At 41.9% G+C, this 17,487-nt stretch overlaps 1 protein-coding gene across 1 annotated transcript in view; it reads left to right on the top strand.

Moving 5' to 3' along the window:
• sspo (SCO-spondin) overlaps positions 1 to 17,487 on the top strand; it is a 91,800-nt gene that overhangs the window by 24,406 nt on the left and 49,907 nt on the right. The window contains 32 exon segments of the mRNA XM_057323406.1: positions 97 to 298; positions 419 to 571; positions 2,012 to 2,149; positions 2,258 to 2,440; positions 2,601 to 2,751; positions 2,934 to 3,093; positions 3,280 to 3,334; positions 4,173 to 4,286; positions 4,369 to 4,617; positions 4,797 to 4,924; positions 5,473 to 5,614; positions 5,927 to 6,097; positions 6,347 to 6,573; positions 6,715 to 6,736; positions 6,839 to 6,959; positions 7,131 to 7,344; positions 7,437 to 7,578; positions 7,695 to 8,147; positions 8,314 to 8,481; positions 8,572 to 8,736; positions 8,828 to 9,013; positions 9,113 to 9,235; positions 10,307 to 10,436; positions 10,543 to 10,668; positions 10,811 to 10,902; positions 10,985 to 11,167; positions 13,013 to 13,183; positions 13,264 to 13,516; positions 14,269 to 14,315; positions 14,389 to 14,559; positions 14,679 to 14,813; positions 14,899 to 15,041. Of these exon segments, the coding sequence (XP_057179389.1) occupies positions 97 to 298; positions 419 to 571; positions 2,012 to 2,149; positions 2,258 to 2,440; positions 2,601 to 2,751; positions 2,934 to 3,093; positions 3,280 to 3,334; positions 4,173 to 4,286; positions 4,369 to 4,617; positions 4,797 to 4,924; positions 5,473 to 5,614; positions 5,927 to 6,097; positions 6,347 to 6,573; positions 6,715 to 6,736; positions 6,839 to 6,959; positions 7,131 to 7,344; positions 7,437 to 7,578; positions 7,695 to 8,147; positions 8,314 to 8,481; positions 8,572 to 8,736; positions 8,828 to 9,013; positions 9,113 to 9,235; positions 10,307 to 10,436; positions 10,543 to 10,668; positions 10,811 to 10,902; positions 10,985 to 11,167; positions 13,013 to 13,183; positions 13,264 to 13,516; positions 14,269 to 14,315; positions 14,389 to 14,559; positions 14,679 to 14,813; positions 14,899 to 15,041 (5,118 nt within the window).

The following is a 17,487-nucleotide window of genomic DNA, read 5'->3' as shown; positions in this document are numbered from 1 at the left end:
TGATAGTACTCTGGAGTTTTATGAAATACTGTGTCATGTACTGTATACCAAGCATATCACAGTGTAGTGTGATGTGATGTGATGTGTGTGTCGTAGTTGTGTAACGGTATAGCAGACTGTCCCTCAGACGAGCAGGGTTGTGGTGTCTGGGGGTCTTGGGGTCTGTGGAGTTCCTGCAGCAGTAGTTGTGGAGCCGGCGTCATGAGCCGACAGAGACGCTGCACTCCAGAGGATTCAGACGTGAGCTGTAGGGGTGAGAGCGTTCAGAGACAGCAGTGTTACTCCACGGCCTGTCCAGGTAAACAACAGCAAAACTGACACATGATCCTGTGGTGACACTGGACTGTAGTTCTCACATCACTGGAATTGGTCAGTGCAATGTTGTGGCGTGACATGATGCCTGTGTTTTGTCGAGCAGTTGATGGTTACTGGTTGCCGTGGGTGACATGGTCAAATTGCAGTGCGGGTTGTGAGGGGGTGGAGGTGCGACAGAGAGAGTGTTTCCCCCCGCAGAACGGAGGAAGAACCTGCACGGAACTACCCGGAGAAACCAACCTGACTACTGACATCAGTGAGAACCTGCACAACACACACACACACACGCACACACACACACACACACACACACACACGCACACGCGCACACACACACACACACACACACACATTTGCACAAATAAACACATTCATAGATACAAATACACACATATTTGCACAAATCAAAGCATACATATACTGTATACACAAATACACACACATGTATATCCACAAATGTACATAAACATATTTAAACACACAAATACACACCAGGGCTGTGTAAAACTCAGAATTTCAGAATTTAATTCAATTAATTGAATGAATTTGGATTTGAATTGACTCCACCCTACAGGAAGTGGAATTGAATTCATTGCAATTCAGAGAAATTCATTCTTATCACATATCAGTGAGAATGTGATACTTTTAACATACATTTTTCTTCCTGATTTAAGTACAGACACTAACATTAAGCATACATTCCCTTAATGTTGAATAATTAGCAATATCTTCATTTCAAAGTAATCAAATGAAACAATATTTTGGTAAATGCAATTATCATTTATTATTATTAAAGTACTTTACAGGGTAACATTGTTGCATATAATGGTCAACAGTTCCTCAAATGTTTGGTCAACCATTTTGAAGACTTGAAAACAGCAAGGTGTTCTGGGAAATGAAGTGCTATCCTATCATTTCCCACAATTTGAAAGTTATTACAATTTTAATTATATGTTTTATAGAGTATGTTTTTAAAGTTAATTTGTGGTAAAAAAAAATAGGCCTATTTACTATAGTAAAGTAAAGTATTTTGTACATAAAGTCCATACAATAATATCTGTATGAAATGAATGTTGTAATCATATGTAATATATACTGTAAAGCTTCATTGTTAAATACACCTTAAATATGTATCATGAATTTCTTTGAATTTCATGGAATTCTAATTCAAGAATTGAATTGAATTAGAATTTAGGGGTCATTCTCAATTCAATTCAGAATTTTGTACAACCCTGATACACACACACACACAATTGCTAATAAACACACACTTACATACACCAATCCACACACTTACATGCAGATATATATGCACAAAAAAACACATACAGCATATAAAGATATATGCACAAATAAACATGCGCACACACACACATATAACAAACACGCACGCATACACACAAATATACATGTGTACAGTACAAATGAATATTTAACAGTGTAAGGTGTGTTTTGAGTAGTTTTATACTGTTGAATTACTGTGTCATGGTTCCATTGGTTAAGCTGGTTCACCTTAATAAAAACTATCTTAACCAGCTCGTGCCGGTCTATTACCAGTATTATTACTATAAAATGACTCGGTCTGAAGTGGTGTAAGCTGTTGCTTTTTCATCAGTTCAGTCATTTAAACTCCAGCTCATGTCTGTTAGTGTGGTCATCATGAGTGATTGGTGTTGTGTCACTGAATGATTTCCAGGGCCCTGTCCTCCGAACGGCTGTGTTAACGTCTCGTGTCCCGCGGGTCTCGTCAGACACACCTGTGCATCGTGCCCTTTGACCTGTGCTCACGTCTCCAGGGCAACGACATGTGACCCCAACTCCAAGTGTTTCACAGGTGAGCTCTTAGTTTCATTCAGTTGATCTAATATGACTGAGCTTCGTTTTTGTATGAGCGGGGCGATTTGTGATGATGAGGATGATGATGAGGATGTGTTTCTCTCAGGTTGCTGGTGTGCTGATGGGAGGGTCATGAATCACGAGCGTCAGTGTGTCCTGCCGGACGAGTGCGTGTGTGAGGTGTCTGGGGTCAGATATTGGCCCGGTCAGCAGGTTAAAGTGGGCTGTGACATCTGTGTGTGTGAGAGAGGCCAAGCTCAGCGCTGTCAACCCAACCCTGAGTGTTCTGGTAATATCACAAGCACATCTGAATTGAGTTTAAAACTGAGCATCAAAGTTAAAAAAGGTGTTGTGAAGAATGTGCACTTGTAATGTTTCTCTGAGAGTTAGGATGTAGAAATCATCATTAGAGTGATGTTGAAGTGTAAATCTGTGTGTTTTTACTGTAGTACACTGTGGCTGGTCATCGTGGTCGTCGTGGGGTGAGTGTTTAGGTCCGTGTGGAGTTCAGAGTGTGCAGTGGTCTTTCCGGAGTCCAAACAACCCATCCAAACATGGCAATGGACGACAGTGCCGTGGGATATACCGCAAGGCCAGACGGTAAGATTTCATTCATGTAGAGCGTTTTAACTAAAGATAAGAAACATTTACTCACCCTCACGTCATCCAAAATGTGATTTTTTGTTTCTTCAGCAGAACAGTAATGAAAATGTTTTGTGTTTGATGTCATGTCACATGGCAACACAAAAGTAATCCCTATGGCTTCTGTCGGTTATTGTCAGGTGTCAGACGGAGGCGTGCAGTGAGTGTGAGTATGAGGGTCACACACATGCGGTGGGCGAGCGATGGAGGGGGAGTCACTGTCAGCTGTGTCACTGCTTGCCCAACCTGACGGTGCGGTGCGCCCCCTTCTGCCCATACACTGCCACTGGATGCCCACAGGTCTGTGTGTTTCAGTCACATGACCGTTATTGATAAACCTCATACAATATTTATTTTAAATGCCTTGACATCAACAGGTTTATGTGGGATTATGTTTATAATATAATATATGTCATTTTCATTGCATCTCTGAGAGACAAACTTTAATAGTCCTGTTAAGATGTTACGTTCTATTTATTTCTTCAGGGTCAGACTTTGATTCTGGGTGAAGGAGATCGATGTTGTCGTTGTGAAGATAAAGGTTTCAGATTTTTATTTTCAATAAATATTTGTTTTGGAAAAAAAATGTGTTGTATCAATATTTATTATTAATTATTAATTGTATATTATTATAAAACGGTCAGTTCTGGTCCTTGATTCTGATTGGCTGAGCGGAGTTCTAAGCCGTTATAAAATACCTCAATATATAACGGCTGACCGCACCACATAGCCTAAATATCATTTTATTTACTTTATTTTATGAAACCTTGCTAAGCATTTTATAACAGCTTCGTGGTTTTAGGCACTCCGCTTCGCGTCGTGCCACAACGCCATTAGCTGTTATAAAATGCACTGTAACCCACTGCTTCTTGGGGCTTATTGCTTTATTATACAATTAGGTTTTTTTATAGAATATATATATATATATATTTAAGTTTTTATGCGTATTTAAGTTTTATTTTTAGCAATTTTGTTATTATTTTTAATATTGCCATTCTTATGTTTACAGCATGTTTGTTTTATTTTATATTTATTCGTAGTTGATTCATTTGCGATTAATATTTTGTTCCACTGTCAACTTCAACTTATTTCATTTTATTGCTAAGGAAAAATGATTTATAATAATTGTTTATAATATAAAAAATGAAACTATTCTAAAAAAAATTAAAAAGATAATACATTTTTAATATTTCTTATAATTTTACAATAATTAAAAAAATTAATTATACATTTTTATTTTGTTTTTTAATTAATATTTAGGCCTATATTTTATTTGATTTCAGGTACAGAAATGTTTTAGTAGTTTTAGTTTACAATAACCCCCCCAATCACATCATATTTAGTCAGAACACGATGAATGCTGTGATTCAATTCTTCAGGTAATGGTACCACTATCTTGGCAACTACCCCAGCAGCCCTTGCAATAACAGTTGGGGTCTCTACACCAGCAGACGGGCCACCATCTGTGCCAACATACCCTCTGCCACCTGGAGGTCAGTTTCATTTCACTGTAACATTGCAGGTTTTTTGTGCCCTAAATCATTTGATCCATCTTCGTGTCATATTCTGTCATAGATGAGTGCTGGTCAGCTCTGGGGATTCACTCGCTCCCTGTCGCCAGTTTCAGCGCGTCGTCCCACCAGTCGGGTCATCCTCCTTCAGCGGGACGCCTGCACGCACGAGACCCCCACAGCGACCTGCAGGGCTGGAGTCCAGAACCGGAGCAGTACAGAGACCTCTCACCCGGTGCTCCTGAGGGTCATGTGATCACCACACACGCTCCGTATCTCCAGATGGACCTGCTGAGACCCTACAATATCACAGGTGCCATAGAGATGCTAACTGTCTGTTGTAAAAACACTTTAAAAAATGACATGAGATCTATCGTCTCAAATACTCGTCCTAAGCATTAATGAGGTAAAAAAAGAGAGCAAATGGAAACCTTGTATTCTGCAAAAAAGTAAAAAACAGAAATGAATGTGGTGTTGTTTGTTGTGTTGTAGGTGTGTTGACTCAGGGTGGAGGTGTGTTTGACACTTTTGTGTCCAGCTTCTATCTTCAGTTCAGCAGTGATGGACATCAGTGGTACATGTACAAAGAGCTCATCACAGACGCCAGACCCAAAGCTAAGGTACCAGATGCTTAAAGCGGCCCTAACACACGCGGTTTCTGCCAATCTCATATTAATTTTGAGTACCTATATCTCGTATATACCTTGTATCTTCGAAGAGTATTTAGTTTGATCACATTTATAAAAGATAGATACAGCTGTAGGATTATTTCCGAAAGCATACGGCGCGTGCGGGGGGGAGGGGTAGGCTGAACTAAAGCACGTGCGCACCCATTGCCAACAAAACACAGACACCAGTTTCACTCACCGCATGCGGTTCATCTCCGGCATCTTTTAGCGCTGGGACGGCTCCATATCAGTTTCAAACGATCTCCAAATCCAGCGTTATATCCACCGTTTATACGACATTCATCACCCAAATGCAGTGAACCAACAAACACCTGAACTTCGCCAACGTATCGAAATGCAAAGAAGTCAAAATGCATGACACACCGTTGCACCACCCCTTTAACGACACACACAAACGTTCAGACTAAGAAACATATGAAGGTCTTGTTATAGTATTCACAGGACACAAACATTATTTTGTTTTTGGCCATCCCCTGCAGGTGTTTCTGGGTAACAGTGATGATCACGGTGTCGCTCTGGCCCGGTTGGACCGGATGGTGTCGGCTCGGTTTGTTCGGATTTTGCCTCATGACTTTCAGAACGGGATCTATCTGAGAGTTGAGCTCGTGGGCTGCGCTGAGGGTCTGTTTTCCATTTGTATTTCCTCTCATTTGCTATTCATGCATCATAAAACCACAAAAATATACTTTTTAAAGGATTAAAATAAGCATTTCAACTTTTGAGGAATAACAATAGGCCGCTGTGACTGTGTGGGCAGTGAAAATATTAAACAATAATATTTAAGACCATTCATGATTCATGATCCAGTTGTATTCATGGATAAAATCAAGAACTTCCATTTGATGTCATTATTGAATTCATTTATTCAGATAATTGTCCTACACACACACATTTTCTCTTTCTCAATCTCTTACCGTTTCATGTTCTCCACAGAGCATCACGGGTCCACTCCTGCACCTCCTCTGACTGTCTCTCCTCCGCTGCGTCCCTGTAGAGAGAGAGAGTTTCTGTGTGGGAACGGACGCTGTGTTCCCGCTGGTCCTCAGGGGGCGCTGTGTGACGGGCTCGATGACTGTGGAGACGCTACAGATGAACTGAACTGTGGTCTGTACTGCCTGCACAAAATATCATATTCAAATCAATCAATTGTTAGACATCTGACTGAATCTCTCAAAAAATAAATTTTATTTTATTTGCAGTTTGATTACTTTACATTCTATATTTATACCTTCATTCCTGTTTTTGTCACACTCTGTATAATTTTTGTACTTTTCATAAGCCATTTAACTCTGTGAAATCCTCCACATTTACATTTATTTTGTTAAATTAAATACCTGTCTGTCTTATTTTCAGGTACACGTCCTATTCCAACCCTCTGCCCGTCAGGTCAGTTCTCTTGTCCTCCACCAGATGGCTGTATTGAGTCAGTGCAGCGGTGTGATGGAGTGCAACAGTGTCGAGATGGTGCTGATGAGAGAGACTGTACACACACAAATATAACTCACATCACCCCTACAGCCGCCCCTCTCAGGACGCCCAGCAAGACGCATGTAACCACACCCAAACCTCTCACCACCACAGTAAGACTGTGTTATGAACACTGTGTAAAGATTTCTTCTAGTTGTTATATTTATTACTTTATCAATTTACCACTTCTGACATATTCATTTAAATCACTAAATCTCAGATGGAAGTTTAAAGTATCTGTCTGTGTTCCACAGGAAGCCAGACCTGGTGCAAAAGGTATGAACTCCAGCTGGAAATATGGCAGAATTTATTATCGTTAGATATTTAGAAGAATACAAATGAATCAGGTGTAATGCTCAGCTGTCAATCATCCATCAGGGATCTGCTCCTCTCCTCTTGGATTGGAGGAAGGGCGTGTCCATTATGGTCAGCTGACCTCGTCGTCCTACAGAGAGAATAACCCTGCAGACGCCGGCCGCCTCAATGTTGTTCCTAACGTGTGAGTATTTCTAGTTATTTGCTGTGTGAATACACGTGAATATAAATAATGTTTATATTTAGACATCATTCTGTTGCATTTCATCATTTAAAAAGGTTTTTTGGTCGTCGCTCTTGTTAAATTTTGTTGCATTTTTGTTCAATCTGTTTCGTCTTCTGAATTCTCTCTCAGGATGATCATGGAGCCCGGGTGGAGTCCGTTGCCCGGTGACCCTCATCCGTTCTTCCAGGTGGATTTTCTGGAGCCCACATGGATATCTGGTGTGGTGACGCAGGGCAGCGAGCGCATGTGGGGTTACCTCACCAAATACAGACTCGCGTTTGCTTTAGAGGACAACCATTTCACAAACTTCACAGAGACCGGAGAGAAAGGATCCCCTCCGAAGGTAATCCCGTCTGGAACGACAGATATAAACAGAGTTTAGGATGAAAGTCAGCTTGGAACATAAAGGTAAAGGTGACGTTAATTCTGTGTCAGATGTTTGAGGTGAGGATGGTCGGACGCACACCAGTCACACGCTGGTTGGAGAGATTGGTGAAAGCACGATACCTCCGGATCATTCCTGAAGAATTCAGAAATACTTTCTACCTGCGGGTCGAGGTTCTGGGCTGCAGAGGAGGTGGAACCATTTCCCATTTATCGTCTTTTTAAAAAATATTCTTTTCAATTTTTTCAAGAAATCAAAGTGTTCATAGAAGACCATTCTTATCGTTTTATTTTTGTTCTCTCCATCAGATGAGTCGGTCACACCCGGTAGTGAAGTGTCCACGGTGACACCCGGTGTACCAGGGTTACAGAATCGCACCGGACCGACCGGAAGTCCCGGTCACTATGACCACACCTCCGGACCTCCAGGGCTTCACACTAAAAGTCCTCAGGATGGCAGTCCTGCTGTAGCGCCACCCACCCGCACCACAACAGCGCCACCTGTCGTCGGTCCAACAGGAGAACCAGGTATTCATATTCTAACGGTTTGGGTGTGTGTTTACCTGTCACGTCAGATATCACAACATCAAACATGTCTTATTCAAGGTCTCTGGGACACACCGACACCTCCTGATGACGGATTACCCAGAGTCCTGTGTGTGGAGGGTCAGTTTGTCTGCAGGAGTTTTGGTTGTGTGGAAGCTGCGCTGGTGTGTGATGGACGTAAAGATTGTCCCGATGGCTCGGATGAGGAGCGCTGTGGTAAAACACGCAATCTGTCATGATTGGAGAATTCAAATTAGCAGTTAAAATTTGTGAATTTGGTTTGTGAGCTAATAAGCGAAATTTTCCTTAGCATAAAATGAAACTATTTGATTATGGAAGTTTCATTCAGAGGAACATAATTATGGTGTTTTTCACGTCTCAGGGGCCGTCACACCCGTTCCTTCACCCATAACACCCACCCAGCGACCCCGGGTGCCCAAACCCTGCTCAGTCAAGCAGTTCAGCTGCTGGAGCGGTGAGTGTGTGAGTTTGGGGAAGCGCTGTGATCTCCGCAGAGACTGTGCCGATGGATCGGACGAGCAGGACTGCTGTAAGTCACTCGCTGCTGACCTCAGATCAGTGTCTGATGAGAAAACTGATGCATTATGGGATTGACGGAGGTGTGCTTGTGTTCCTCCAGTCGATTGTATTTTGTCTCCGTGGAGTTCCTGGAGTCAGTGCAGCGCATCGTGTGGACTCGGATCGCTGTTTCGTCAGAGGAGCATCCTGAGGGACGCCCGGCCGGGCGGTTCCTGCGGGGGGGCTCAGTTCGACAGTCGGGCGTGTTTTCTTCAGGCCTGTCCAGGTAACGTTGGATGTTTGTAATGCAAAGCAGACGGCCAAATCACTGTGAGGCACAGTTTGATCGCTCTCTCTCTTGTGAAATTCTCTCTCAGTGGACGGTCTGTGGTCCGAGTGGTCCGAGTGGTCGGGTTGTGACGTCCCGTGTGGTGGAGGTCTTAGCGTGCGAAACAGAACCTGCTCGAACCCTCCGCCCAAAAACGGTGGGAAAGAGTGTGAGGGAATGAGCAGACAAACACACGGCTGTAACGCCTGCGGTCCCGAGACTGACACACACACGGGTGAGTGACGCTCACTTCATCAGATTCTCTGGATGATGGTAAAGGAAAAGAAATATTGGCTGATTGAGGAATGTTTTATGATGCTGTTGGTTGTCACAGGTTGCACTGGAGGAATGATTTTAGTGAAGGAGTCAGACTGTTTGGCTGGAAGAATGGACCCGTGTCCTGTGACCTGCTCTGATCTTCAGGATGAGACCAGCTGCACCTTAAACTGCACGACAGGTAAAACATCATCTGGACTGAATGGATCTGTAGAATGATTGATTTGATGGATATAATTGGATATAAACTGTACTGGTGATTAAGATTTGACCCTGTTTGCATGGCACTACACATTTCTGGTCCTATAATATATATGAGCACATCATTCTAAAGAAAAATTGTTGTTTTAGATTTTCTTTAAAATATACTATCTAAGCGTATTCGTAAAAAACAATCCACCATGTTTTCAACCGCTTCCCTTCAATCCCTTATCATTTTCTCATTGCTTTTAAGTCTGAAATGTGTCTGTAACAATGTTCAAAGTATGTAAGGGAGGAAGAAGGCGGGAACCGGCGAACGTTAAACCAACATATTTTATTTAATAAAATCAACAAACAACAAAACAAAAGTAAACATACGACACACAAACATAATAAAACATAACATAAAATCCAGGCCTGGTTCTGTCTCGTCCTTCGCTGTTGTCGCTCCTCCTTTTATGCTTTCGTAGCTCCTCCGTGAGAGATGCGAGACCGGTGCAACGCGCAGCTGACACTCGTTATCACTCGCGCCACCGGCCCTGCGCCGTTCCCTCACGGCCCTCGTGCCGCTCTGCTTGTCACAGTGTCACATTGTGCAAGTCATTTTGATGGCAAAAACTGGTTCATGCTGTCGGAAAATCACAAACATAATGTATAAAATATAACAAATATATATTATAAAATAAAAATGTAAGAAAAAAACAGAGGAATATTTTTGCCAGTGTTGGGTGTGTAAACGAAAGGCATTAATTACTTGTAATGTACTTGCATTACATATTGTATATACTTTCAGCAATTATCTGAAAAGAAATTGTTTTAGGGAATTTAAAATGATATTTATTAAAGTGTAATGCTTTCAGGTTATTACAGGATTTCAAATGTTAAGTTTCATTTCTATTGTTCATGTGGTTAAGATTATTTCAGATTGTATGACGTAATGAGTACTGCAGTTAGTCTTTAGACATGATTAACTATTTCTGAGTAATTCAAATCCAAAGTTGATGATGTCATAAGCAAACACTGTGTTGTGACTGATGCTGTGATTGGTCAGGATGTCGCTGTCCTCCTGGACTCCTCCTTCAGGCTGGACGTTGTGTAAACATCAGTGAGTGTGAGTGCTCATGGGAAGGTTCAGTCCTCCGGCCCGGGGAGGAAGTTCATAACAACAGCTGTAGCACATGGTCAGTGAACATCATTCATGGCTCATTAACTAATCTGAAGCCAGATTCATCACTCACATTTATAAGTGTGAATACACGTCATGTGATGTCTTGTCCAATCAAACAGCGTGTGTAAAGAGGGGCGTGTCACATGCGATAAGTCCAGCTGTGTTGCTCGCTGTGATTGGTCGGCCTGGTCATTGTGGACGTCTTGTGACAGTGTCTGTGGGACGGGAATACAGCACCGTTACAGGTGAACTCAGGATTTTTTATTTTAAATTAAATTTTATTTTTATATTTTATGTTTGTTATTTTTATTTTATTTAATTTATTTATTTTAATTTAATCATTCAATAAGTCAATAAGGCCTTTACTTAAACATGTTGTTTGATCAGGTCTCCTCTGAGCCCAACGCGAGTGTCACGGGTCGAGCCGTGTGAGGGTGACTCTACAGAAGCCCGCCGGTGCTATGTGCCCTGCTCAGACAGTACGAGAAACATACCCTGATGAGTTCACTAATCCACTTAAATCTCTTTAGTGTAAAATATATTAAAAAAACTCTGTTTCAGGGTCAGACGGGGTCGTGTGGGGCGAGTGGACGATGTGGTCCGAGTGCAGTAAGACGTGTTTTCATCACGTGGATGCTGTGGGTCTGAGACGGCGCTTCAGGAGCTGTAATCACACAGACACTAGCGCCCCCTGTGGTGAAGACTCTGAAGAACAAGAACCATGCAACACGTTTCACTGTCCAGGTACAAACAAAATCTCTATACATACCTGAACGGAAGTTTAAAGCTGAAAACCATAATGTTTGCCTTCCTATCACTATATCGGTTTGAAACAAAAAACCCTGACCAATTTGTAGGTAAAATAAAATGTGAAAGTGAAAAAACATAATTAATCCAAATTTAATTCAGCAGTAGACCCTGAAAAAAAAGATGATAAAATCAGTTTTTTATTGGAAATCTTGCTTAAATAATTGTCTGTAGGATTGTATTTAGACTTTATTTTTCCACAGCACTATTATGAAATTATATAATTAAATATCGTATGGAAAAATGTGCATATGTATATGAAGAGTTTATTTCCAAAATGAGATAACTCCGTTTTAAAATATTTCAAAAATCGTGTTATTTTTACTGTGCATTCCAATTAATATCAATCAAACTGCAGTTGGTTGGTTGGCCATAATAACTAAAAAGATACAGCTAACTAACACAATAAAACATGATCAAAACATGATAACATAATAAAAACATGAGTCATCTCATTTTGGAAACAAACTCTTCATATACACTCACCTAAAGGATTATTAGGAACACCTGTTCAATTTCTCATTAATGCAATTATCTAATCAACCAATCACATGGCAGTTGCTTCAATGCATTTAGGGGTGTGGTCCTGGTCAAGACAATCTCCTGAACTCCAAACTGAATGTCAGAATGGGAAAGAAAGGCGATTTAAGCAATTTTGAGCGTGGCATGGTTGTTGGTGCCAGACGGGCCGGTCTGAGTATTTCACAATCTGCTCAGTTACTGGGATTTTCACGCACAACCATTTCTAGGGTTTACAAAGAATGGTGTGAAAAGGGAAAAACATCCAGTATGCGGCAGTCCTGTGGGCGAAAATGCCTTGTTGATGCTAGAGGTCAGAGGAGAATGGGCCGACTGATTCAAGCTGATAGAAGAGCAACTTTGACTGAAATAACCACTCGTTACAACCGAGGTATGCAGCAAAGCATTTGTGAAGCCACAACACGCACAACCTTGAGGCAGATGGGCTACAACAGCAGAAGACCCCACCGGGTACCACTCATCTCCACTACAAATAGGAAAAAGAGGCTACAATTTGCACGAGCTCACCAAAATTGGACAGTTGAAGACTGGAAAAATGTTGCCTGGTCTGATGAGTCTCGATTTCTGTTGAGACATTCAAATGGTAGAGTCAGAATTTGGCGTAAACAGAATGAGAACATGGATCCATCATGCCTTGTTACCACTGTGCAGGCTGGTGGTGGTGGTGTAATGGTGTGGGGGATGTTTTCTTGGCACACTTTAGGCCCCTTAGTGCCAATTGGGCATCGTTTAAATGCCACGGCCTACCTGAGCATTGTTTCTGACCATGTCCATCCCTTTATGACCACCATGTACCCATCCTCTAATGGCTACTTCCAGCAGGATAATGCACCATGTCACAAAGCTCGAATCATTTCAAATTGGTTTCTTGAACATGACAATGAGTTCACTGTACTAGAATGGCCCCCACAGTCACCAGATCTCAACCCGATAGAACATCTTTGGGATGTGGTGGAACGGGAGCTTCGTGCCCTGGATGTGCATCCCACAAATCTCCATCAACTGCAAGATGCTATCCTATCAATATGGGCCAACATTTCTAAAGAATGCTTTCAGCACCTTGTTGAATCAATGCCACGTAGAATTAAGGCAGTTCTGAAGGCGAAAGGGGGTCAAACACCGTATTAGTATGGTGTTCCTAATAATCCTTTAGGTGAGTGTATATATATGTGTGTGTGTGTCAAAGTGTCAAAACATAATAAAGTGTCATAAATAACTAAATAAATCATGTGATTTGTGTAGTGAACGGTGGCTGGTCGTCCTGGTCCAGTTGGTCTGATTGTTCATCAGCGTGTGATTCTGGAGTTCAGACGAGAGATCGGTTCTGCAGCGCTCCTCCTCCTCTGTACGCAGGTCTCGGGTGTCCCGGGCCGCACATCCAGACGCGTGACTGTAACGTTCAGCCCTGCACTGGTAAAACACACCACGCTCACAGTTATTCTGATGTTAATGTTGTGTTAGCAGTGTCTCATATGTGTGTGTGTGTGTGACAGGTGTGTGTCCAGACGGCATGAGTTTCCTGTTAAAGGAGCAGTGTCAGGCTCAGGGAGGGGCGTGTCCTCGGGTGTGTCTGGATGCCATGCTGGACGTTGAGTGCGCTACTGAGTGTTATGATGGATGTTACTGTTCTCCCGGTCACTATCTGTACAACAACACATGTGTTCCTCTGGAGCACTGTCCGTGTTATCACAAGGGGGCGCTGTACATGCCGGGAGACACGGTTTCATTCCACCACTGTAACAACTGGTAACTTCACTTCATTCTTATTGTTTAGACTGTGAGCAGCTGAATGTGTAACACGAAAATTTTGATCATGTTTATGGTCTGTGTATGTTTTTAGATTTGTTTTGTTCAGTGTGTCATTTTATGATTTTATTTTCAAAAGGGCACCGCATCATGCTTATCTTTCATTGGTTGGAACAAGCAGATAGCCACACCCTCAGCTCACCCCATTGGTTGAGCTAGTGTATATGTGTTGTGCCGCGTGTTCATTACTTTTTGCAGACTTGGCCTTTGAAAACCTCACATATAATTGACTATCTTAAAAAAAAAGATAATTAAAAGTATTCAGCAAGTAGATAAAAAAACAGTCGAAAGCTGTTTCCTTACTCTGATTCACAATATCTCAAAATAATAATGATTAAAATAAGAAATTAAATTAAGATTGATAAATAACAACTATAAATAAATTAATGTAATAAAATACTATAATATATATTAGTATGATAATTTAATTATTTGCTTAGTAAAATAAAATAATAATTTTCTCTTCACCACTTAAACATACTTAAAATACAGAAGTTATGGATCACAGTATTAACATTTTGTAATTACGTACGTATAATAAATATAAAAAAATGTAGCCATTAATTAGTAGTTTTATATTAATAATGAATTATGAAATCATTTGTCTACTTTTTCCACTTGTAGTGATAAAGATCTATCTTCAGTGATCAACTCTGATTATTCTTCAATATTTTTCTTGTGTTTTCTGACAGCACGTGTGTTAATGGAGAGATGGCGTGTGGATCGACGCCATGTCCTGGTCAGTACAACACAGTTTATTCTCTTCATCCCTCTGTTGTTTCCGTTGGTTGATGATTTCATCATCCCTGCAGTGGATTGTGGGTGGAGTGAATGGACCTCCTGGAGCGCCTGCAGCCGTACGTGTGACGTTGGCATCAGACGGCGCTTTCGGTCAGGCACCAGTCCAGCGCCGGCGCTCGGTGGACGGGCCTGTGAGGGAGAACGCATCGGACTAGACACATGCAGCATTACACCCTGTTTTGGTAAACACGTGACAGCAAAAACTTTAATGAAGTCAAGTTTTGCCTTTGGTTGTGTGTTTGATTCATGAATGATTGTCTGTGATGGGTTTGTGACAGTTTTGTGTCTCTGGTGTGTTCAGGAGTGAAGGGTACGTGGAGCCCGTGGTCCGAGTGTTCGGTTCCCTGTGGAGGAGGCTACAGGAACAGAACCAGAGGTCCAATCAGAACCCACGGAACATCTCAACAGTTCAGTGCCTGTAACCTTCAGCCCTGCGGTGAGTGTGTGTGTGTGTGTGTGTATGATTTGTTTGTGTTGTTTTTTGTAGGTCTTTATGTTAATGTGTGTTTCTCTCTCAGCAGGAAGTGGAAGTGTGTGTGCAGCGGGACAGGAGTGGAGCGAGTGTGTGAGGGATGTGTTGTTGTGTTCAGATTTGGGCACTGATATCCAGAGAGACGCTACCTGCCACCCTGGATGCCAGTGTCCTGATGGCTCAGCCTTACAGGTGTGTGTGTGTGTGTGTGTGTGTGTGTGTGTGTGTGTGTGTGTGTGTGTGTGTGTGTTGATCATGACTGTTGGTCAAGAAAATCTGTGTGTGTGACTTTCTGTCTTGACAGTGTGTATGGGTGTCTTTGGGTCATGATAGTAGGTCAGTCGTGACTGTGTGTGTGTGTGCGGCCTTGTTTTATATCCCGTTGGGGACCTAAACATGAATACACACCAACTCGTGTCACCTTGGGGACCAAAAAAGCTTATAAATCGTACAGAACGGTATTTTCTAAAAATACGAAATGTTTTCTATGATCTTTAGGTTTAGTTTTTTTTTAGGTTTCAGTTTGTACAGTATAAAAATCATTATGCCTATGGACTGACCCACAGAGATAATAAACCAGACGTTTGTGTGTCAGTCTTGACTGTGTGTGTGTGCTTGTCACAGTATATGTGGAAGAAGAACCCAAGTGCAGGCAACGGCAGGTAAGGGGTTAACAGGGGTATTTTATTTTAAATATAAACACAAAACAAAAACTCCCTCGATGGGGAAAAACACTGACAAAGACAATGGGAATAAATGATAACAAGAAAACACAGGAACCCAGGACTATTAACTAGACTATAAAACACTTGACTTAAACTAACATAAACAAGACCAACAATGACTCACGGTGGGAACAAGGAACATTGATTTGGACAGATTTGGATTTGGACAGAACACAACATCACAGGTACAAGGAACGTACATAATCCACGAGCAACAAGACAATGAAACATGAGGACTATTTAAAGGGTAGACAAACGAAGGATAATTAACGAGGGCAGGTGGGGAACATTAGACACGGCAGGAAAGCAATACATGAGACGAGAGGGGCAGGGCCAATGACAAGACACGAGAAAACACATGAGATATCAGACGATAAACATCCCATGGTCTTCTCACACAAAACCTAAGGCTTTGCCATGTCTCTGCTACAGGACCAAGAAAAATATGACTAAATGAAGCAGAGCCATGACAGAAGTCGGCCTTCCAGCCGGCATTTCAGCCGATGACTCAGCCAGTAGTCTGCCCGGTCCCTAGCAAAGTCTCCGGGGACTCCACACACGCGAGCACCCCCCAGAACTGTAACTCCCCCAAGGACTGTGAATCCCCCACCCAGCCCCACCCCTTTTGGACTTCCCCCCGTGAACTTTGTGGTTTCCCTCCCCCCTCCCTTGTTTGTTATTTTTATTATCCCACCCCAACCCGTTGTTAGTTCTTGCTTGTCTGCCCCTGATTTTGTTTTCCATGTTTTTGTCTGTTCTTGTCTATGTCCCAGTTTGTCATGTCTTGTTTGTCAACCCCTTGGTGAACACCTGGGGGTGTTCATTAAGGGGGGGGGCTCTGTCACGGTCCTGCCTTCTTGTTCAAGATTTTCTAGTCGTGTGGCAGGATTGGGACAGAGTCCTTATGTTTAGTGTGAGAAGCCATTCTTTAAAAAAATCTTATTTTCACTTGTTATGCGGGCATTGCCAGATAGGCTACAAATATACAACAAACTTTCTAAATTTTGTTTTGGACTCATGAAACTACAAAGTTGTGACTTTTTCCATTTATTTGAGGTTTCTATCAAGTATCAAAATGTAATTAATTCTTGCAATAGACGATAGCAACGGCATGTCGAGAACAATAAGGACGAATATATAGCATCAAAGTGCAATTAAGCGCAAAATGTTTGGTACATGAATGACTTGAACAGCCATTTTCAAATATTTTCATCGTTTATTACAAATAAATACCTTTACAATCTGATATGTGACAGGGAAAAAGTTCAGCGGACAGCAGTCCCGAACCCACGACGACATGAAGTAGGTAACACACGCTTTACGCTCTACGCCACTGGAGAAGTTGATGTTCGTGTGCGTTTCTTACACTTTGTCTATTCCAATCTGAAACTGATGGGCGGAGTTGTTAGAAATCGCCTCTGTTTACAGAGCAACAAAATTGACTTTGGCAAAAAGTGGTGGGGACATGACCCACCCGTCCACCCGCAAATTACACCTATGGAAATATGCGTTATAATTTAAGCATTCGAAATGCCACGTGTTATGCATTGCAAAGTTAGGAAACGCGAATGTAAACTGTATTTGCAGACGCGTTTCAAACGCATTGATCATAATGCTTGCGTAGACTTCAGTGAAATGCGCTGGTTTCTCTCGGCGTTCTGAGCTGGTTTGTGCGAGTCTCATCGACAAACAACTCAAGTTCTTATCAGCTCCATCCAGCGCATTTACAATAAATGTGATCACTAGTGGATAATTTCACGCGCTTCCATGTCCAAGTGTATTCTTCCAAGTGTCTCATAGCAGACCTGTTGTTGTGCAGTTTCTGTTCATGTGTGCAAAGACATTTTAGAAATCTCGACCGAATAATGTTTTACGGCAATGTCCCTAATAAAGAGTATGTAGGCTATGTGTGG

The sequence above is a fragment of the Triplophysa rosa genome, linkage group LG23, assembly GCF_024868665.1.
Source record: "Triplophysa rosa linkage group LG23, Trosa_1v2, whole genome shotgun sequence".
In the NCBI taxonomy this organism is placed as follows: Eukaryota; Metazoa; Chordata; class Actinopteri; order Cypriniformes; family Nemacheilidae; genus Triplophysa; species Triplophysa rosa.
This window is presented reverse-complemented; position numbering and strand designations above follow the sequence as displayed.